The sequence below is a fragment of the Carettochelys insculpta genome, chromosome 6 (genome assembly GCF_033958435.1).
Source record: "Carettochelys insculpta isolate YL-2023 chromosome 6, ASM3395843v1, whole genome shotgun sequence".
Taxonomy (NCBI): Eukaryota; Metazoa; Chordata; order Testudines; family Carettochelyidae; genus Carettochelys; species Carettochelys insculpta.
This window is the reverse complement of record NC_134142.1, coordinates 31451883-31475954: the sequence shown is the minus strand read 5'-3', so window position 1 is coordinate 31475954 and position 24072 is coordinate 31451883. Positions and strand designations below refer to the sequence as shown.

The following is a 24072-nucleotide window of genomic DNA, read 5'->3' as shown; positions in this document are numbered from 1 at the left end:
CAGGGATCTAGACCTGCTGGTGAGTAGAACTGAGGGCATTTGGCATCCTCTGGTGTAGCAAAGAGATCTATATGGGAAACTCCCAGTGGCTGAATATATGCTGAAGCACTCCTGTATCTAGTTTCCACTCATGGTCTTTTGAGCAATGTCTGCTTGGTGAGACTAGCATGCTGTTTTGCTGGCCAGGAAGGTATGCAGCTGAAATGCTAATGTTGTGTTACAGAAGTTCCACAATTTCAGTGCTTTTGAAAATAGGGAGTGAGACCTTACTCTCTGCCTCATGTTCTCATGCAGAAAGTGTAGATGATATTGTTTACCATTACTTTTGTGGTTTGATCTCTGGTCATTGGTAGGAAATGTTGGCACTGTTAAGCAATCAGTTTTAAAAGGTTGGTGTGCATGCAGGATTCAGCAGCCCACCTGCCCTGTACCATGTGGTCTGAAGGTGTGTTCCCCAACCAATTAGGGAGGCATCAGTTGTTAGTATAAGGAACAGTGTTTGTTAGACAAAAAGGACCCTATACACACATTTTGGGGTTGCGCCCATCAGTGTAGTGATGTCCTTGACCTTGATAGATATGGACAGGAATTTATGAAGACTATGTCTGTGAGGTACACCTAATAAATGTAGCTAAACCTGGAGATGTACAGCCTGGTATGTTTCACCAGAAACATGGCCACTGCCATATGGTCAAGCAGCCTGAGGCATATGCTGGCAGAGATCTGTAGTTTGGTTCCCATAGTGGTACAAGTTCAGCTATTGAAGAAAATCTGTAAGCTGGAAAAAGGCTCTGGCCTGTATTGCATCCAGGTGTGCTCCAATAAATTCCAGTTGTTCATGTTTCTGGCTCTACAATAGGGTTGATATGGGAACCTGTGCCCTATATATAGTCCATAGGATTGTGGGGGACTGACATGTGGGACTGCATCCATGGGGGTCCATCCAATTCTGGATAATGCAGACCAGTAGAGGGGAGTTCCAGGTATGCAGGCAGAATGGAGTGCTCTTCATCCTCTTCCTCCTTGCTGAGAAAGGGAATTCTCAGTGGTGAAGGACAGTAGGATTGTGACTTGGGGAAACAGTGCAAGCTATAGGAAGCTCATTATGGAGAAGCAAGGACTCAGGCACATCAGAGATGACCAGGTGTGCCTTCGCTATCTGAACTGCTATGAAGCAGGCAGGTGCATCATCAGCACCTGTGGGTGTTTAGAAAGTGAAGAAATCGTCAGTACTGAGGGCACAGTGCATTCTCTTATGAAGCCAGTGGATGGTGTACATGGCTTACTTGATCCCAACAGCTTGCTCAGTCTGAACCATATGATCAATGCCAACACTGTTGTTAGTGCTGAAACACTCAAGGTTTTCTTGGATCAGACACTCGATACTGTTCTGGCAGCTCCTGCACTGTGGTTCTCGGTCATGAAATACAATGTCTGCCTATGGTCCTGTCCATTTAGGGTTTCTGGACTTCTATTTAGTTCTACTATCAGAGGTGCCATGACGGTCACAGGAGTCAAGTGATGTTGCAGCTAATAACCTTACAAGGAATGGCTTTCTCTGAGGCAGGTCCCTGGAAGGTGAAGTAATGGCCCATTTCTTTCAGTCTGTGTGGGGAAAGAGGATTTCCTCTTGAGTGGCTGTGGCAAGTGGGGGTCAGCTGCTGACCAAACCTATAGTGAGAGCCACGCCAGAGAAACAGAGCTAGGCGTGCAAAACTGGCCATAAAAAACTCTCCATAAGAATTCTTAGTCTGAGTTCACAGTCCTTTTGGGCTTGGGAGGTTAATATGATGGAGCAGGTGCACTGTGTGTGATGTGGCCATCATCAAGGCAGCAGTAAGTACACTATGAGTGATCACTGCTCACAGGAAAGGCCAGCTGACAAGCAAGACACCCCTTGCAATGAGGGGATCTCGGCACAGTCACAGAGAGGTGAGCTCCCACTTGGGAGGGTAGAAAACAGGGAAACATAAGGTAACAAGGGAAGAGTAATATTTTTACTTTGAGAGTGAGAAAATTAAAGAGAAACAACTAATCACTACTAACATAAGATTAATGAGAGTAACTCTTAAAAGTTAACAAGATAGAAAGGCTCTTCTCCAGATTCCATCCCAGACCAAAGGTGATTGAGAAGGAATTGAAGGAAGCTGGACCTCAAAATGCTAGGCAGCCCATGGCACAAGATGAGGAAAAACATATGTTTTGCCCAACTAAATTTTCAGGGAGACCAGGTATTTCAGTTTGCTACTTCACACATTATACCATTTCTCAAATAACTTTTTACAAAAGAACTGAAGACTTCAGGTCTATCATACAATATCAAAATGTTGTTGCCATATAATGGCAAAAAGAATTTGGAGACCACAATGCCATGCTAAAAATGAAGAGGAATCATATTTAACAAAATATTGACAGAGCTTATGAAAAACTATACCTATAAAGCTGTGTTCAAAGATTCTTTTTGTCTTTTTCCATATATCAACAACTGAGGCAATATAGTATCAATGCAGTTCTGAAAAGTGGTTAATATTATATCTCTAAACACATCAGCTCCTATGAAATAGTATAGTGGTTCCCAACCTGGGGTCGTGAGGGTACTGTGGGATGGAAGGGGTGGTCCATGGAAAAAAAAATAGAAATTATTGAAAATAAGCTTTAAATAAACTGCAATATTACAACCTATTATTTTTAAATTAAATATCTTCCAATAATGTTATTAACTCTCTGTCCAAAAAAAAAAAAAAAAAAATCTATGTTGTGGTTTCCTTTTTCATTTAGTAAAACTTACTTAGCAGCTAGAACTAGCTTTGTTGTGGGTCTGTGAATGGCTGGAGGGGTGACTGGGGGTCTGTACTACTGAAAAGGTCAGGAACCACTGATGTAGTATATATCAAGTAAACAAAAAGTGCAAAGGCTGTCTCTTTGCTTTACAATATGTCAGTGGGACACATTTTCAAGTACTGATAAATACAATTCAGAATCAAATACCAATTTTAATATGGGAATTTAATTGAAATTTCTTTAAATTTTGAAATGGAATTATTTTCTTGAGATGCTTATTAAAAAATTGAGAAAAATACCAGTTCAACATCTTCAGGCAAATATCTTAATGAACGAAGTCAATTTTTCTAAGTAGAGGTACGGCTGGTCCGAAATCTTTAGACAGAATGGTGTGGGTGGGTGTTTGCAGCACACACCCAATGTACTTGTTAATACTCACTCTTTTGCTTCAGTAAATCTATATACAAAACTAAAAGCACAAATGGTCAATTAACTAACATACCTTTTCTTTTCTTAATTTACAGTTTTCTTCTTTTAGGGCTTGTGTATCTTTTTTAACCTTCAAACCATCTTCTCCTGCACCAGTAAAACTGTCAGTCTATAAAAGAGAGTTGATAATTCATCTGAGAATTCTGTTTCCTATGAATATGTATCAAAACACTAGCATCTGCAAGAATTCTATAAAATTTAAGATTTTTCTATAAAGAAGCATGTAAGAAGGAAAACAAACATTTTAAAAAGTAACTATACATATACTGAAATACTGCCAAAAAGTCCACTTGTGATTTCTGGGTGTTTTTTACCACTTAATTAAAAACAAGTTACATCCTATATTAGATTGAACAATAAACTGTTAGAGGGAGTGCAACTGTTCTAATTACTAGAGTGTATGGAATTTCTCATAGTATATGACATATGTTTTCATATGCCTTTTATATCCAATCATGAAATTATCAGCCCAGTTACTTCCTTGATTACCAAAAGGCTATCTCCATGTAGAGAAAGCTTTAAAGACACTCATACAAAACATACAACTTTAAAAGCACACTTTTCCTTAAACTTGCAATGAGGTTGAGACAGAAGTGGGAGCAAGACCTGCTGAAAGCCTTTGGGTCAGGATAAAAAAGGTAAAAACAAAGGTGATATCATGACAAGGACCTATTATACAACACCCAGTCAGGAAAAAGAGGTGGATAAGGCTTAATTAAACATCAAACAAAATCATTAAAAACACAGTAATTGGTGGTAAAGAGGACAACTGCTCAGACACCTGTAGCAAAAATAATACATGAAGGGACAGACTGTCTGACATATTCCTGGAATGCACTGGATACAACTTTTTATTACAGGAGGGGTAGAAAGTGATTAAGGAAGAAACTATTTTGGACTTGATTCTGACAAAAAGGGAAGAACTAGTCGAGATCTTGAAGATGAAAGGCAACTTGAGTGAAAAGGATTGTGAAATTATAGAATTAATAAATCTAAGGAATTATGGGAGGAAAAACAGCAAAATAAAGACAGTCGACTTGAAGAGGCAGACTTTAGATATAAAAGGGCTGTATGAACATAAATATACTAGCATATAGAGTAAGTATACCCAAAGTTTATGCAAGTGAGGGAGTAAGATTTGGGCACAGAAGGTTGGCCACTGACATGAATATTCAGGATAGTACCAAGACACTTTAATAGGGCAAACCATCATATAGATTTAGTTATTTCAGTTCTTTTGTTTGACTATCCTAGTCTAAATAGACTTTGTAAGGAATGAGATCACAGATACCTAACAGAATTGTATTATTTCTTTTGATTCTATGGTTTGGAGTTTTAATGGCTTATTTGTTAAAGAGTGGCTTTATCCTCAGCCAGAATGTTCTTGCCAGATCCCGAAGATCCTTACAAAGTATTGAAATCTTTACATTCTCCAATTCTGGGATGATTTCAGGGAAAAAAAAAAATCTTTCTTCTAATCAGATCATTGGTGAGTATATGACAAACCAGTCCTCCATAAATCAGAAGAACAGGACAACCCACAAAGTTATAGACTAGTCAATTTAGCTTCAGTATCAGAAAGATAATGGCACAAATAATCAATCAAACTGTAAGCACCTAGAAGAAAATGAGGAAAAGTAATAGTTAATGGGAATTTATCAAGTAAAATTGATGTCAAACCAATCTACTATCCTTCTTTGACAGGGTAAGAAGCCTTGTGGATAGCGGTAGAGTAGCAAATGTGATAAATTTTAACTTTAACATGGCTTTTGATGCTCTCGCACAGGAATTTCTCGAAGAACTATAGCCTAGACAGGGATGTTAAAGGTTAACTAGTACAACCTAGAGCAGCCCCCTGCGGGCAAGGGGTTGCTCTCGCTCCATAGGCAGGGGTGCTCCAGATAGGCCAGAGTAGCCCTGTCCATAGCAGCCCCAGAAGAGGAAGGGGTGGCTGGGAAGTGCAGAGGGATGACTGGTGAGGCTGCTACAGCCCAGCTGGACTGAGCAGTGCCACTGCTGAGGACAGGGGCTGCTTTGGCCTGGCTAGAGCACCCCAGGCTGCTGCAGATAGGAACTGCTCAAGTCCGTGCTGGAGTGCCCCCAACCCTGTGGCACTGCCACAGGCAAGGACACTCCACCATGCCAGAGCAGCCTGTCTGAGATCTCCCCAGCCACCCCTCCACCTGCTTAATCTGTTAAACCTAGCGTTTAACTGATTAAATTGGATTTTACATCTCTAAACTTAGACAAATCTATAATAATATTGGTGCACAAGTGGCTAGAAAAATATTCAGAGCACTTATCCGTGGTTCACAATCACACTGGAAGGGCATATTGAGTGGGATACATAGGGATCTGTCCTGGGTTTAGAGACAGTCAAGATCTTCATGAATAATGGGCTTAGGGAATACACTGGGGAGGGTTACGAGCCCTCTGCAGGACAGGATTGGAATTCAAATTTATCTTGATACACTTAAGAAAATACCTGAATTAAGAAGGACAAATACAAAGTTACAAATGACTAGCTTAGAAAAGGATCTGGGGAATTATAGTGGATCACACATGAAATACAGGTCAGTAATGTAATACTGTTACAAACAAACAGAAAAAAAGCACACAACATTCTGGGATGTATTATGGTTCTTGTAAGCAAATCGAGAAGTAATTCTTCCACTCTACACGGTATGTAAGGCCTGAACTGGAACAATGTGTCAGTTCTGGACTCCATATTTCAGGAAAGAGGTGGAAAACTTAGAAGAGGGTCCAAAGGAGAGCAACAGAAATTATTAAAGACCTAAGAAACATGATCTATAAGCAAAGACTTAGAAACTGGGTACGCTTAATTTTGAGCAGACTTGACTGAGGGGCAACATAGTAACAGACTTCAAGTATAGGTTCAACCTCTGATATCTGGGACTCTGGTCTGGCAATATCTGTGGGCCACACATGCTGCTGAACCAGAGGGCCCAAGTGGTTGGGAATGGGCACCAACTGAGAGTCCCCAGGCTGGAAGCCTGGTTGGGCCAGGGAAAAAAGCCAGCAGGGACTAAGAAGACTCTGGGCAGCCATGGCCAGAGAACTGTGGCCAGGAAGCTACAGCCACTCCTGGCCCAGAAAAATCCCTGGTTCGTGACTACTCAGGTCCCAAGGGTGCCAGGCAAGGTACGTGCAACTTGTACATTTAAGGTTATTATGAATAGTAGGGTGATAAATTGTTCCCTTTAACTACTGAGGAAAGGACAAGCAGTACTGGGCTCAAGAAGCAGCAAGGGAGATTTAGATTAGGCATTAGGAAAATCATCCTAACTATAAGGGTAGTTAAACAATAGAACAAATTACCTAGGAAATTGTGGAATCATCATCACTGGAATTATTTAAGAACAGTTTAGACAAATGACCATCAAAAATATTCCAAATAATGCTCAGGCCTACAGCAAAGCAGGGCACTGGACTAGATGACTTATCAAGGTACATTCCAGTCCTACACTTGCATGATACTATGATTAATATTAGTTCTTACTATTGGGCTTGTCTGCACTTGCTCCCAGCTTCGAAGGGGGCATGTTAATCAGGGTGATGTGAGATTACTAATGAAGTGCTATGATGAATACGCAGCACTTCATTAAGCTAATGTTCCCCCATGGCAACTTCAAAGCGTCAAATTAATGGACAGTGTCAAACTCTGTGGTGCCGGCATGCCTGTAGCCATGGGCACTTCGAAGTGCCTGCGCTACTTCGAAGTGCCTTTACTCCTGAATTTTGAGTAAAGGCACTTGGAAGTACCTGCAGCTACATGCATGCTGGCACTTCGAAGTTTGACACTTCAAAGTTGCCATGGGGGAGAATTAGCCTAATGAAGTGGTGCGTATTCACTGCAGCAGTTCAATAGTAATCTCCTGTTGCCCTGATTAATATGTCCGCTTCAAAGCTGGGGGCAAGCGTAGACCCAGGCATTATGACTTCAGTGTTGGTATAACTTCAAAATCAGTTTACCTGATTTAAGGCATTAAGTTTCATTATTTCTTTTTCTGCATCTGTAAAAACAGCAACAGCGTTAGATCATTTATTTTGACAACCAGAAGATTAGGTCATTTAAATTGCTAGACAGATTAAATTAAAAATCCTAATGCTCTAAAACCAAATTAATCTCTTCAATCAATAGTGGGGAAAAAACCCGTAATATAAAAACAACAGTATGATTCAGATTTTATCACTTCTCATCTAGAGTCACTCCAAGATGTTAGAAGACAAGCAACGTTACAGCCACTGTTAATCAGAATTTACAGAATGTAAGTTTTGAATGATTATAAAAGTTTTAAATACTTAATCATTATATAGTGGTCAAGTTCTTAGTCCTTTTCTTTTGAACAATATTTCTTAGTGTGTCTATAAAAGTTTTAAATACTTAAACACACTAAGAAATATTGTTCAAAACGAAAGGACTAAATACTTGACCACTATAGAACACTGCCTATAAATTAGAAATGCAGCATTTGTAAAGCATTCATAACATCAAAAACCAATTCATTATAATGGAAAAATATTTTTAAATTTAACTCTTGTTGAATATTTAGAGTGATCACAAGTAAAAGCATATGGTTCTATTACTTAAAAGCGATTATTGCTGTGGCTCACATTCTTGCTGTCAAAGCAATTCCCTCGCAAGAAAACCACAGTGCACAAGAAGCTTAGGTGGGACCTGCAGAGAACTCTCTATGGTTCTCGGGTGGGGTGCAGGGGGAGAGCAAAACAACAAACACTGTTGCAGATGGGGAGCTCAATACTCAGAGGGCCTCTCTGCTCTATAGTACACCATACACAGCCCAGAGTTTGCTGGGGGCAAGAGGGGTGTGTCTACACCGACACAAATCTTCGAAATAGCCATTGCTATTGAATATTGAATATTCAATATGGTGCACGAAAAATGACCTTTCCTGCTGGCTTGCTTTGTTTTCTATTACCTTTTGCTGTCTTTGTATTGTTTTTCTTCTCGGCTGTATCTACACAGGCACATATTTCAAAATAGTCATATTTCGAAGATTACTAATGAGGTGCTGCATTGAATATTCAGTGCCTCATTAGCATTAGGATGCTTCGGGCCATGGCACTTCGAAAGCACCGCTTTCAAAAGCACGTGGCTTGGTGCGGCTACACGAGGGTCCTTTTCAAATGCTAATAAGGCGCTGAATATTCAATTCAGCACCTCATTAGTAATCTTCGAAATATGACTATTTCGAAGATATGTGCCTGTGTAGACACAGCCGAGAAGAAAAACAATACAAAGACAGCAAATGGTAATAGAAAACAAAGCAAGCCATCAGGAAAGGTCATTTTTCATGTGCCATGCCATAATTTTAAATTGTTCAATTGTCATCTTTAGCTTCTCTTTTTCTTATTATAAATAATTTTACTATTGTCATTAACATTTGAAGACTCACCATATTTCTAGTATTGGTCATCCTGTCTCTACATATTTTGATTTTAGCTGTATCTTTAGAGTGATGCAACCAATATTAGAAATCATCACTGTAAAACTGGCACTATTATTTTAGTCTTTCAACAAAACAGAGAACAAAAATTCCAACTAGGCCCGAGGCAGACATCTTCACTAAGGTATCTGGAGACCAAAGTAGTCCTTTCAGATCTTGTTTTAGTTGATCATTTCACATGTAAACACTTTTCCATGGTGGCTCTGTTCATATTTATCACAATCTCATTTATTCACACTTTTCCTAAAATGGTTTCTATTTTTAAAATGTATAAAATCTGTTGGACAGGATATGAAATCTTAACTGCTTCCTACCCAACAGTGCTTGCTGTAGTCTGAGCACTTCTTCCTCTGATGATGTTGGTGGGAGATTTCCCCCCTGTTCTTTCAGGAGCATCTCCTGTTCTGAAACACAATTTTGAAGCTTGATAAACTCAGATTTCAATTTTTCATATTCTTGTGTTATTTGGCTATTTTCCACCTTTACCCGTTCTCTCTCATTCAGCAGGATTTTGTTTTCATTTTCTAGAGAAGACAATTTTTGATTTAATTGTTTTACTTTATCTTCCAGTTCTTTCATATTCTGTGTGTCCTCTATTTTTTCAGTTTGTCGTTCACCAATTTTAGAACGATCACTGATGTCAATGCCTGCACCACCTGAAAAAGCACAAGACACTGAGTTTCTACTAGTAACCAAAGTAAGCATTACAGCATTTTCTTCATGAAGTTTTCTTCTTGAAAGGTTGACAATGTTAAACAATAACTTTAGTTAACTGGGGACAATCACTTCATGTACAGAAAGCAAGACATACATTTAGGACAACGAATGTTATCAACGTATGCTGTTTGCTTTGGAAGAGATACATTCACAGCTTCTTACAGTGACAGCAATATAATGGCAATTTTAAAACAAGTGAAGTGTGGCAGATATGGTTCTAATCACCTATAGTTAAAAACTGACTAAAAATGGGAAAACAATGAAACATCTTATCAAAAAATAAAGTTGTCCAGTCAGTCCTTCATATGTTCCTTAAACTATGTGACCAGAACACTGTAGCCTATAACAGTATATATTACAGACCAAAGGACATTAGGTTTGTGGTTTGTTATTTTAATGTAACAGAGCTAATGAATGGTTGTCATGAGTTATAATAATTTGTATATTTCACAGAGGCTCATTTTAGTGATTTTTAAATTCTTAGGATTATGGCTTGAAATTGGTGATCACTACAAATTTATTAGAATTATTTTTAATTGCCATAAGAATTAAAGAACATTTTGATGACAATCAAATTCTATAGACCAACACATTTAAACTCTCATTGCATTTGGTTTTGTCATATTATACATTAATCCTTATATTTACAATTCAACACATAGTAATCAGAGTTGAATTTTCCTTTTAAGATTTAAATTAAAAATGTAAACTGCTAAGCAGACAATCTGCCTCCAGATGATCCCAGATGGGTGAAAACACAGTTTAACAAGCATATGGTCAGAAGTGAGTAATATCACACTAGAAAGTGGGAGAAATATTTTGTCTTATAGCTGAGTCATGATGCAAGAGATGTGTGGCTCATGCCTTTGATTTCATCCAAGATTCTTTAAAAGGATTGCTCTAAAAGTAGTCAGAAGGCAGAACGATTTGACATTAAATTACCATGAGTTAATTCCCTACCACTTTCGGTTGAGGCCTCAAAGTTTTTACATGGTGCTTCTGCTTACTCTATATTTATTTGAGGCAATGCTATCGACAATTCAGTTCCCCTTTCATTTTGGGAACAGGCAATAGTCATTGGAACTAAGTCTCTCTCCCATAGGACAGCATACACTCTTTGAATGGACAAATCAATTACAAATTTGCAGAGTCTGGATATGAACTTGCGAATGATGCCTCTTAAAAAAGAGACAATTAATACGACATGCAAGCTTTCACTTCTATGCATCAAGTGATATCCCAGTACAAGAAATCTAGACAACCAAGACGCTTGTTGCTACAAAGTGTTCTAGCGTCCAATCCATCCAATCAGGAACTTTTACAGATTTTTACACCATCATATCTGACTTTATAGCATTCTGTGAGTGGCCCATTTACGACTTACTACTACTTGCCTTAACAACTTTTTTTTTTTTTTTGTTATTGTTCACTTTATTCTGCAGTCTGTTTTCAAACTAATATTGGATTGGAATAAAACATTTTGGATTTATGGATCTAGTGCAGACCACCTGCCTGAGGATATCATCAATCTAAATAGATGGAAGTAGATTATGAGGGGACAAATTATTGTCCAAGAATTTAGAAAATATCCCAAAATGAATACAAATGAAGAGATGTATCTGTTTAAAGATTTGCTAAATCCACATGAATATATTGGACAGCAATTAAACTGCTCATTTGTATGTGCACTTGATATTCTGAATAAAGTTAATTTTATACAAAAGCAGAGAGTAACAGCCAATAAAACAGAATGATTGTAGGGTACTACATACCTTGCTGCAACTGATTTTCAAGTTCTTCAATCCGCTCCTCATATTCACTTAACTCTTCCCGGTGACGACGACTTATTTCTGCCAGCTTCTGTCGATGTGCATCCTGTAATACTGAAAGCTCATGCTGATGTTCATCTATTTCTTGACTTAAATTCTGTTTCAGCTCCTTAAAAGTGCAAGTGAAAAAATATTCAGAATACAGACACATTTTAAAAGAATATATTTCTCAACCTGCAAAGATACTATTGTCAAACATTTTACACCGTAAATAAAGCTGTTTAAAAATTATTTATTTATGCAAACAATGTGGTTGGCATGGCACAACTTACAAGAAAAATGGCCTCAAATCAAAGAGCTTATAATTTCTGACACAAAGGAGACTGTACCAACTAGAAATATATTCATTTACCTTTTTCCTCCTCTACTACCTCATCCCCACACGCTACCTCTCTCACAGACTTTGTCTAGATTTGCAATTGATCAATAACATTTTTGTCATTCACAGGTGCTGCTCCCCCAGTGAAGAAGCCTTCACCCCATGCAGGGCAGGACATCCTACTGCCTGCAAGCATGAGCCCCACAGCCCAGCCACCAAATGGTGTGGCAGGGGCTAGCCCAACAGGCAAAAAGAGATCCTGGCTCCCCTCATGGCTCCATGCTGGGGCTCTTTTACAACCCTGAAAAATCATGGCTAGATGCAATCGCCGTGCTGACCAAAAAGAAAATAAATTCAAACTGCCGGGCTTCCTGATTCCTACTTCCTGCACACCTGGAGAGCAGCAGAGGTGAAAGCAGCCAGAACAGACATATTCAGGGCATTGCGGGATCTCTCTGGAGGCTGATAAAAACAATTTAAAGTAACGCTACTTCCACTAGCACTAATTTGACATTCTTAATTCAAACTTGGCAATATATTGCCCATCAAAATCGACCTAGTGGTATTTGCAGTGAAGACAAATCACATTGTAAAATCGAGTTAAGGGCCTTAAAATCCACTTTATGTTCTAGTGAGGACATAGACTACCGCACAGAAATCAACCCCCAACTTTAGCCTCAACCTTTTCTTCTGTAAGGAACAAGAAAATTCAGCCTCACTGGGGAGAGCAGTGGGGCTACTTTTGGAAGAAGAATCAAGATCACGGTCAATTAATTTGTACTGATGAAAAAACCCAACTTTGCCACAAATAGCTAAAAACTGAAATACTGGATTCCTCCTACATTGACGAAGTGGGCTCAATTTTGTATCCTGGGCTCACCTTGGAAGAGATTCTGCAACTCTAAGGTTCTCACACAAAGCTTAAACTTGCTCCCATGAACGTCAATGAGCCTTGCAACAGATGTTCTTTGGAGCAGGCCACACAACTAGTGACTGGCACTTGTTTAAGGACAAGTTACAGCACACTGATGATTTATATCTCTTAGTTGCCAAATGCAACACTACAGTACATCACAGAAGACTAAAGAAAGATTGTCTGTGGCTGGTTCAGAAAGTTAATTATTTCCTAGTTTGTGTGGATGCCTAGTCCACTATAAAAAAAGTGTATGTAAAAAGGGCTGCAGATCTCACTCAAACTTCTGTTAGACTTATTTAGAGAAGTGATTCTCATATGTATAGCTTGGGTATGCAGTCTTCCATGGGAGGGGGAGGGCGAGGGGGGAAGGTGTGGATATCATCTAGATATTTGCTTAGTTTTAGAAGGCTACATAAAAAAGTACTAGCAAAATCAATACAAACTAAAATTTCATACAATTACTTGTTTATACTACTCTATATACTATACACCAAAATGTAAGTGCAATATTTATATTCCAATTAATGTATTTTATAATTATATGGTAAAAATGAGAACGTAAACAATTTTTCAGTAATATCATGCTGTGAAACATCTGTGTTTTTATGCCTGACTTTGTAGGCAAGTAGCTTTTAAGTGAGGTGAAACTTGGGGTGCACAAGACAAATCAGAGTCCTAAAAGGGAAACAGTAGCTTGGAAAGGCTGAGAGTCACTAATTTAGAGCTTTCCTTAATGGTAAATTTTGCCTTAAGTACCTGAGACTGTGGGGATGAGACAGCTGCAATAGTGTAACTTCCTTTTGATCATACTTATAAACTCAATATTGTAAGCTTATTGGAATTCTAAAAAAAAAAAAGCTATTATGTATAGTGTAACTAGAATTCTGTATCCCTAGCAAGAGGCTCTTAGGAGTTTCACTTTTCAATACAGAATAAGGTAAGCATGATTTACTTATATTGGATAAATAATAAGGCTGTAATAATTAACATTTAATAGCAGGAATGTGTAATGAGGAATTTTCCTCTAATTCCCTGAACTTCTGCAGGTTAAGTATTAATTACTTGTCTTGTCTCCATCATTCATTATAACTTATGGTAAATCAACAAATATAGGAGAAAAACAAACTAGCAAATTTAAAGTTATACTAGATAATACACAACTCTCATCTAACCACATACAGAAGATGTAAAGAAGCTGGAAAATCAAATCAAATTTACATCTAAAATGCATTTTGTCTCATTTCATCATTTACATATTATTTAAAGATGTATACCATGTAACACTACCAGTGTATGCCTTCACACCTATGTAACACATTAATAAGTTAGAATGGTTAACTTAAAAAACCAGGACTCAGAACAGAGCTAAATTACATTCAGATATATGGATATACAAAAATGTACTTTACAAATTAAGACCAAAATTTTATGATGTCTAATTTAGCCATCAAGGGACTGAAATGTATAAGTGATTAGCACTTACAGCTCCCACTGACTTCACTTGGAGCTGTAGATACTTAGCACACTCAGGAAAAGGATTGGGGAGGGAAAGCAATCTCAGATATCCCATTATGAGCATACAAAAACAGAGGCACTACAAATCTCAAGCTACTTTTGAAGTGTTGGCTTTAATCTTACAAACTTTAAACTTTCAAGCCTAGAATATTGTAATGAGTTAGTTGTATGACCAATCTGAAAGACGTTAGTTCATCTAATCACTCATTTTTTAAAAACTATAGGAGGTGTATCAACGTTTTAGTCATAACCACAATTACGTTACATGTTTAGACACTGTTTAGTACAAAAGACTTAGGCCCCGATCCTGCAAACACTTATGCATAGCTTAAGCCACATGACTGAAGTCATTGGGACTACACACGTAAATTCTTGCAGGATGGGGGGCTAGCAGCAAATTATAAAAAGTGTATGTGTGGGTGTAGATTTGTCAAAATTATCGCCTTACTTTGACAATATTTTGCAGCTTGCAGATTTCGCTTTGATCTGTATTATTTGTTCCTTGAACTCTGGAAGACTAAATAAAAGAAGACTACTTCAGATTGTGAAATAAATGGAGATAAACAATGATTTACGTTCCTTTGAGAAGTTCAACAACAAATAATTTTTACACCCTCCCCCATCTTCAGAAATATAAGCACACTAAAAAACACAAAAATAAGTAAGCCTCTATCACAACATTCTTCAAATGTAGGTATTTTGATTATAAAAAGGGGCTTTACCACGCACAGTTTAAAGCTTTAAACAGCACTGTTTCAAAGAAAACATTATACAAGGATTATTTGTCAGCTGAAATATAAGAATAGCTATTGGATTTTTTTGCCAATTTCACAGTATATTGATTGCATCTAGGACATGCTAGCATATTTAACAGATTCTTGTATTTAAAGAAAACCTATATATAGTAACAGAGAGTAAGCCATGCTAGTCTATACACTATCAAAACAAAAAGCTGTCAAGTAGCACTTTAAAGACTAGCAAAATAGTTAATTAGGTGAGCCTATACGCCAGGAACACCAGTCCTGGAACCTTTCCTTGCAACAAAGCCTGCTGCCAGCTTTGTCCACATGTCTTCTCTGGAAATACCATCACTGGACCTAACCAGGTTACTCACAGAATCACGGGCACTTTCTCATGCTCCTCTACTAACATCATATATGCCATCATGTGCCAACAATGCCCAGATGCTTTGTATATTGGACAGACTTCTAACTCCCTTAGACAAAGGATCAACGGGCACAAAACAGACATCAAAACACTCCAAATCCACAAACCAGTTAGTCAACATTTTAATGGAATGGGGCATTCTGTCAATGACCTCAAGGTATGTGTGTTACTGAAGAGACATTATCGCACCGTTTTGGAAAGAGAAGTGGACGAGCTGACTTTTATATTCAAATTCGGCACATTAACACATGGTTTAAATCGTGATGGGAACTTTCTGAGTCACTATAGGGGCTCGTCTGCATACTTGGCTCAATCTAATTCTTGACCTTCCCCCCAACCCCTCCACTCTCTGATTTGCTCACCTTGATTGTCTTTTTCTGATTTGTCCTCCTTGCTTGCTGTTTTTGGTTCTCTGTGTCTTAAATATTGAGTCTGTTCTGGCCTGGCTATGGTCTGAAGAAGTGGGTTTGTCCCACGAAAGCTCACCTAATAAACTATTTTGCTAGTCTTTAAATATATATAGTAAAAGTTTGTTATCTGACATGTTGAGGGATTGGGGTGAGAGCTAGTCAGTCAATCATTTTGGTTAACTAAGGGTTCAGAGTGTAGAAAGAGACCCCAGGCTACAGCAGCAGGATGGGGTATGGGCTCTGGGGTGTGAGTGCAGGTTATGGGGCGAGACCAAAAATGAGGGCTTCAGGGTGTGGTATGAGGACCTGGGCTGTGGCTGGGGATGGAGATGAGGGACTTGGGGTAGAGAACGCAACTTCGATTGGACCAACACTTTTACAGTGTGGGGAGGTGGGGTGCAGGGTTTGATCTCAGACTCTGAGAAGGAGTTTGGGTGCTGGATGAGACTAAGGGCTGGGTTTTGGAGTGCCACATCCCACATCTGGGCAGCGCTGACCTCAGGCAGCTCTCTGAAAGCAGCAGCATGTATCTCCTGCTCCAAGGTGGAGAAATGGCCAGAAGGCTTGACATGCACAGGCACCACCCTTGTACAGGTTGAACCTCTCTCATCTAGCATCCTTGGGACCTGACAGATGCTGCATGAGAGATTTACCAGATCATAAGAGGTCAATATTGTCTAGTAGCAGTACCAATAATTCCACTGCTTACTGGGCTCTTACAAGACATTTAGCGGTGAATTATAACTAAATTACAGTATAGAACAGGTGAGCATAGAACTGAGAGCTAGGACTGGCGGTTGTAAACCAACTTCATAGAACCACAAGAAACTTGGCCACACCTATGGTAAGTGGCCATCTGGCTAACTACAGTCATGCCAGATTATGGATGTTGCTGGACAAGAGTGTGCTGGATTAGAGAGGTTCAAGCTGTAGTTCTCACTGGCCACAGTTCCTGGCTGCAGAGCCTCAGTAGAGCAGGGGGCAGCAGAGCCAGTGTTCAATACAGGGGACAGCACACAGAGCACCTGCGGCCATTCCTCCACTGTAGAGAAGCATGGACATGTCACAGCTTCTGGGGAGCCACATAGGGTGCCTGCTGTCCCTGTGCCAATAGACTATAAACCAGACTTTCTATGAAAATCAGAAATGACAGTTTACAGAGCTCTCTGTTTGTATAGGGCCAGACTACAGTATATAAGCAGAAAGTGTAGTTTTCGTTTCCAGTATACATAAACTATAGATGCTATGGGTGCAAGTAGGAGCACTGAAATTAAATTAACTAGTTGCTAGAGTAAAGTTCAGTTATAGGAGTACGAGTTTACAGGATTGGGCTCTCTGGTCACAGCTATGAGAATTTTTTTAACTGACAGAATGAAGTTAAGTGGCAAAACAAAATTACAGATGCTAACATTTATAATTTCAGTAAAGTAGCAATTTACAATCAATAGCACAAACATGAGAAAAAGTACTTTTAGCAGCCTACATATGAAAACCGTCAGAAAAAAGTTATAATATTTTGGGGAGAACCCTTGTGAATGTTTAGGAAATGCTTTGCCTGAATGAATATAATAGGCTTATAAAGAATTGCTAGAGATTTTAAGTGGGTGTAATACTGTATTATTAATATGGATGCTGAAGAATAATGAAATTCAGTGTGCACAAGTAAGTCTTTTTATAACTCTCTATCAGAAAATGAAAATAATATTTAGAATGTATACAGTGCTAAATATTTTTAAAAACAATTAATCCTTATACCACTGCCACAAGGAGGTCTGTATGTATTACACCAATTTTTACAAATGGATATTCAGTAACTGAAAGGTACCCAGGGTCATCAAGCAGCAAAGCCAGAATCAGAATGTGTTGGTGCCTACAGGAATTGAAATAGCACAAGTATGGTGCCACAGCTATTCCAGCATAATCCTGCAACGTAGACAGCCCTGCAGGAATGTTGACCCCCTAAGCAACAGCAGTTAGGTTGTTGGAAGCGCTGTTCCATCATCTTAGCTTTCTCTACACTGTCGATGAGGTCAGGTATGTGGATTTGTCACACTGAATATCAAAATTATGTCAATTTAACTGCTATTTCTCTACATATAACTGCTGAAGATGAACTTGCACGACTGATTTCAAGAGTAACCAATGCACGCAGTGTACTAAATATAGAGAAAAATTACCCACCTGTGCTATCTGCATCCAGTGTTCAACCTCAGATTCAAGTCTAGAAACTTCATTGGACAATCTATTTATTTCTTGCTGAGACCAGATTACATCCCCAAAGTCCATGTCATCCCCTTGAAAACCTGAAGAATGATGTTTAACCACAGAAACAAAAGAAGCTGATGTAGTGGTTGGTGGCAAAATACCAGCTCCTAACTGTGTTGATTGAGCAGCTGTCTGCAACTTCTTCAATTGTTCCTGTAGTGCATTCTGTCTAGCTTTTAGATGGCTGATTTCAACCTAAATACATTAAAGAAAGTACATGAGTTTAGTAAGAAGAAAACATCTAAGTATATTCACTTTATCTTTTCTAAACAGATGGAATTTAAACCTGAAATTTGTATTCTCATCTGACCTCATCTTGAGATATCTTTATTCTTCCACTAGTAAAACAAAAGGCATTTTCTCTCCAACTCAATGGAGATGAACGTTCTTAACTGGCCTCTTTTACAGGAGTGCTTGGCTAAAGACACACAGAAGTGAAGGATCAGCACTGCCCATTACAAAAATGCTTCTCTTGTACATAAAGATTTTGAGGCAGCCGGCAACTATAACTAAGTTCTACAGGAAGGCTTCTGAGTGCCAAGTTCCATAAAACCATTAACTAGAAAAATAAAAACAAGTAGTACAGGATTCCTCAAGTTATTTATATTAAATAAGAGTTTATTTTTATACTTTAGCTTTTCCACATATAGCAGGCTTTGCATTCACACACTATGTTAAAGAAGTTACAGAAAAAAAATATTTACACAAAGATACTGAAGGAACAAATTACAACAAATATCCAGATGTTGCTTTTCCAACATCAGTGTTTCCTTTCCTGCGCATATACATGTGATGGGGTTCAGGGGTCCCCCTGCACTGCACCCCGCCCGCTGGCAGGAGAGACTCTCACTCAGCAGGTACAACAGCAGGTTTATTAGGCAACAAATGTCCAGTTTCTCACAGAAGCAACAGCATAGCAGCCAGAGACAGTCCTTCCAACCTGTCCTGGGGAGAGGACCCCAAGGGGTGCCCCTCTGGGGTGTAGCTTTCCCCCTCCTCAGCCTGGCTGCCTTCCAGCTCTCCCTTCTCCTCGCCTCTAACTGCCGCCCCCGATTCAAAACCCAGCTCAGCTCCTCCCTGCTCTTTGTTCAGGCAGAGGTGTTATCTGCCAGTTGTAGCCCCAGGGTCATCCTTAGCCACTGGGAGCTGCTGCTTGCCTCGGACATCCAGCCTGACTCACACATGCACCCCCCCCACTCCATCACATCTCTCCCCCCTTCCAGACCGCACTGAGCGGGGTCACTTAGCCAGTGACCTGGGGAAGTTCGGGGCCCTCCCTGCGTGACAGGGCATCGGCTATGGTGTTGTTGTTCCCCTGGACGTGGACCACCTCCATGTCGTAGTCCTGCAGGAGCAGACTCCACCGCAGGAGCTTGGCGTTGGCCCCTTTCATGTGATGCAGCCAGGTCAGGGGTGAGTGATCGGTGTACACGGTGAAACGCCGTCCAAACAGGTACGGCTGCAGCTTCCCCAGCGCCCACACCATGGCCAGACATTCCTTCTCTATGGCCGCGTAGCTCTGCTCCTGGGGCAGCAGCTTCTTACTCAGGTACACGATGGGGTGTTTCTCCCCTTTGTCAGTCACCTGCATTAGCACCGCCCCCAGCCCCACGTCCGAGGCATCGGTGAACACCAAGAAGGGCTTGTTGAAGTCGGGATTTGCCAGCACTGGGGCCCTGACCAGAGCCTCCTTCAGCGCGCAGAGGGCCTCTTGGCACTGCTCGGTCCAGACCACCTTGTCAGGCTTTCCCTTTTTACACAGCTCCGTGAGGGGGGCTGCGATGGAGCTAAAGTGGGGCACAAACCTCCGGTAGTACCCCGCCATCCCAATGAAGGCCTGGACCTGCTTCTTAGTCTGGGGTGTTGGCCAATCTCTGACAGCCTCCACTTTAGCTGGCTCTGGCTTTAAGCAGCCGCTGCCCACCTTGTGGCCCAGGTAGGTCACCTCAGCCATTCCCACCTTGCACTTCCCTGCCTTGATAGTCAGCCCGGCCTTCTGGAGTCGGTCCAGCACCTGCTTGAGCTGGGACACATGGTCCTCCCACGTCTGGCTGAAGATGCAAATGTCGTCCATGTAAGCCAGGGCAAAGCTCTCCATCCCTTTCAGTAGCTGGTCCACCAGACGCTGGAAGGTAGCGGGTGCCCCCTTGAGGCCAAAGGGCAGGACCAGGAACTCGTAGAGCCCCACAGGAGTGATGAAAGCCGACTTCAGCCGGGCATCTTGGTCTAATGGCACTTGCCAGTACCCCTTGGTGAGGTCTATGGTGGTGAGATAACGGGCTCCCCCCAGCTTGTCTAAAAGGTCATCAGGCCTGGGCATGGGGTAGGCGTCCGAGACAGTGATGGCGTTAAGCTTGCGATAGTCCACACAAAACCGAACAGACCCATCTTTTTTAGGGACTAACACCACGGGAGAGGCCCAGGGGCTGGACGAGGGTTGGATCACCCCCAGAGCCAGCATGTCTTCAACCTCCCGCTCTATGTCCTGAGCCGTCCTCCCTGTGGCTCTGAATGGCACACACTTGACAGGGGCGTGGGTGCCTGTCTCTATTCGGTGGACAGCCAGGTCAGTGCGTCCGGGTCTGTCAGAGAACAGCTGTTGGTGCGAATGCAGCACCTCCTTGATCTCCGTCTGCTGGGCAGGGGTCAGCTGGTCTGAGAGGGGAATAGACTCCAGCAAGGAGCCGGCTCCAGTCCTTGTGAGTAAATCCACCAAGGGATCATCCCCCTGCCCCTCCCAGTGTCTGCACACGGCCAGCACCAAATTCTGCCTGTCCCAGTAAGGTTTCATCATGTTCACATGATAGACCCGGTGGCTGTGGGCCCGGTTCGACAGTTCCACCACATAATTCACGTCATTTAGCTGTTTGACGACCTTGAAGGGCCCATCCCAGGCCGCTTGCAGCTTGTTCCGCCGCACAGGTATAAGGACCATCACTTGATCCCCGGTGGCATAGGCTCGGGCCCTGGCGTTACGGTCATACCAGACCTTTTGCTTCCTTTGGGCCATGGAGAGGTTCTCCCTGGCCAGGCCCATGAGCTCGGTGAGTTTTTCCCGGAAGGTCAGTACATACTGTACCACTGACTCCCCTTCAGGAGAGGCCGTCCCCTCCCACTCTTCTCTGAGCAAGTCCAGGGGTCCCCGTACCCTCCTTCCATACAGCAGCTCAAACGGGGAGAACCCCGTGGATTCCTGGGGCACCTCCCTGTATGCAAACAGCAGGTGGGGTAAGTACTTGTCCCAGTCATGGGGGTATTGATTCATGAAGGTTCTCAGCATCTGCTTCAGAGTCCCATTGAACCTCTCCACCAGCCCATTGGTCTGCGGGTGGTAGGCTGTGGCCCAGGTGTGCCGGACCCCACACTTGTCCCACAAGCTTTGCAGTAGGGCCGACATGAAGTTGGACCCCTGATCTGTGAGGACCTCCTTGGGGAACCCCACTCTGCTGAAAATGGACAGCAGTGCATCTGCCACGGTGTCAGCGTCGATAGAGGTCAAGGCCACTGCTTCTGGGTATCGCGTGGCAAAATCTACCACTACCAAAATATATTTCTTCCCCGAACGCGTTGCCTTGCTGAAGGGGCCCACTATGTCTATAGCCACTTTCTGGAAAGGCTCCTCTATGATGGGCAGTGGCCTCAAGGCAGCTTTCCCCTTGTCCCGGCTCTTCCCCACCCTCTGGCAGGGATCGCAGGACAGGCAATACAGACGGACAGCTGCAAAGATCCCTGGCCAGAAAAAGTTCTGTAACAACCTTCTCCTGGTGCGGTGGATCCCCTGGTGTCCTGCGAGCGGGACATCATGGGCTAGGTACAGCAGCCTGCGCCGGTACTTTTGGGGAACCACCAGTTGCCTCTGGACCTTCCATGGCTCCGCTTTGCGTCTGGGAGCCCATTCCCGGTACAGGAATCCCTTTTCCCACAGGAATCTCTCCCTGCAGCCCTCCCCCAGCTGTGGAGCTGGGCTGAGACTGGCCAGTTCCCTCAGCTTCTGCAAGGAGGGGTCTCTCTGCTGCTCTGCCTGGAATTCTTCCGCTCGGGCAGGGGCGGATGCTACTTCCCCATCTCTGCCTGGCTCCAGCACCCCTGGCCTGTGAGATCTGGTTTTCGGGGGCCTCCTTTCTCTCAGGGTTGGCCCCTGTGGCTTTGGCTGGGCCTGTACCCCTGAATCTGGGGAGCGCACCCCTCGTTTTCTTTGGCTACGGGTCAGGACCAGGGCACGAGGGCGTTCACCTTGCCAGTTCTCCAGGTCAGCCCCCATCAGTACATCTGCCGGCAAATGGCTGTGCACGCCCACTTCCTTGGGGCCTTCCTTCTTCCCCCATTTCAGGTGCACCCTCGCCATGGGCACCTTGAAAGGGGTCCCATCAATTCCTGTTATCGTCAGGTGGGAATCGGGTATCATGCAGCCCGGTGCCACCACCCCGGGTCGGGCCAGCGTCACGTCAGCACCTGTGTCCCAGAACCCCGTGACCTTTTTCCCGTCTACCTCGAGGGGTTTGAGACACTTGCTCCACAGAGGCATTGCCGCCCCCACTCTGTAAACTGGCCTCTGAGCATTTGGTCCCCCTGAGGAGCTGGTCTGTGGGGCGGATTCGGCCCAATCCGAGTGCCCATTGTCAGCACCACCCACCTTGGCCGCCAGCCCCTCTGACTTCTGGGACCCCACCCAGTTGACTCCATGACTCCCCGGCCTGCTCAACCTGTCTGGGAGCCTGGGGCACTGGGCTGCTCTATGCCCCTTTCGCCCACAGCGGTAACAGCCTGGGTCTTGTTGTGTCCCTCGGGCCGGCTGCTCTGTCCGGGCTCTGTTTGGCTCTCTGGGGGGTGGGTGGCTGGCCCCTCTTTCCTGGGCTTGCCCAAGAGGTGGTCCCCTCTGTCGTACAGTTAGGGACCGGTCTCTCTGAGATTCTCGGTTTCTCCAGGACTCCCTCTCCCTCCGGGACTCCCTCTCTCTCCGAGACTCCCTCTCTTTGTGGGGCTCACTTTCAAACCTGGCCCGGCTGTTTGTGAAGTCATCTGCCAGTTTCCCTGCATCATGTGAGTCCCCTGGCTTCCGGTCCGCGAGCCACACCCTCAGGTCAGGTGCGCACATCTCGTAGAATCGCTCCACGACCGCCAGCTCGATCAGGTCCTCTACGGACTGGACTCCCATTCCGAACGCCCACTTCTGGTAGTATTGCTTCAGGCGGGCGGTTGTATCTACATGGGTTTCCTCTGGCCTCTTCTGCGCCTCCTGGAACTTCTTCTTGTACATCTCCGGAGTCAGCCCGAACTTATGCAGCAGGGCCTGTTTGAACCGTTCATAGTCCCCAGGCTGCAGCCCCACCAGCTGGCTGAGCACCGCTGCGCCCTTCCGGCCCAGCAAGGGGGTGAGGTGCCGGAGCCGCTCATCTGGGGGAACCTCATGCAACTCACAGGCTCGCTCGAAGGCGGTGAGGAACTCGTCCATGTCCCCTGTGTCCTGACACTGGGCCAGCACACGCGTCTCCAAGTGACTGGCCACCCCGAGCCGTCTGGCCCTCTCCCCGCTTACCGCAGCTGGGGCCTCTTGGCGTCTCGTCTCTGCCATGGTTCGCTCATGCTCCCGCTCTCGCTCTCTCTCCTCACGCTCTCGCTCTCTCTCCTTCCGTTCTCGTTCTTTCTCCTCCCGCTGTGTCTCTTGTAGCTGGCGCTCGTGCTCACGCTCTCTTTCTCGTTCCTGTCGCTCACGCTCTCTTTCCCGTTCCTGGTGCTCCAGTTCCTTTAATCTCACCTCGAGCTCCAGCCGTCGCAGCTCTGCGGCGGGGGACTCTGCCCGCGATGGACCACTGCTAGCTGAGCGCGACCTGGTGGGCACCGCGTCTGTCTGACGGCGTCGAGCCCCTGCTCCTGTCGGAGAATCCGAAATGCTTCCCGAGGCTGACTGGCCACTTTCTGCCGGGACAGGCTCTGCCCCCCCGGATCGGTCATTCTCTTCCAGCTGTGCAATCAGCTGGGCCTTGGTCGCCTTCCCCACGGTCAGGCCCCTCTCTCTGCACAGCCCCGCTAGCTCTGCCTTCAGGAGTCGGGTATAATCCATCTCCCCGCTATCTCCCGGGGTATCCACTCACCAGCAGCAGCTGCAGGAATGGCTCTATTCCCCCTCTGACTCCTGTGAGACTCCTTCCTTCTCTGGTGCTCAGTCAGCCACTGC

At 43.4% G+C, this 24072-nt stretch overlaps 1 protein-coding gene across 3 annotated transcripts in view; it reads right to left on the bottom strand.

The window, feature by feature from the left end:
- The window catches only part of TRIP11 (thyroid hormone receptor interactor 11), a 77263-nt gene that overhangs the window by 43097 nt on the left and 10094 nt on the right, over nucleotides 1-24072 (bottom strand). For 2 of the 3 annotated variants that reach the window (XM_074996607.1, XM_074996606.1), the window contains exons 4-9: nucleotides 17814-18092; nucleotides 14504-14572; nucleotides 11249-11414; nucleotides 9074-9415; nucleotides 7264-7304; nucleotides 3284-3379 (exon numbers count right to left, since the gene is read on the bottom strand). In XM_074996607.1, the coding sequence (XP_074852708.1) occupies nucleotides 3284-3379; nucleotides 7264-7304; nucleotides 9074-9415; nucleotides 11249-11414; nucleotides 14504-14572; nucleotides 17814-18092 (993 nt within the window). The remainder of the gene's footprint in view (nucleotides 1-3283; nucleotides 3380-7263; nucleotides 7305-9073; nucleotides 9416-11248; nucleotides 11415-14503; nucleotides 14573-17813; nucleotides 18093-24072) is intronic. The other variant, XM_074996608.1, reaches the window with a different exon arrangement.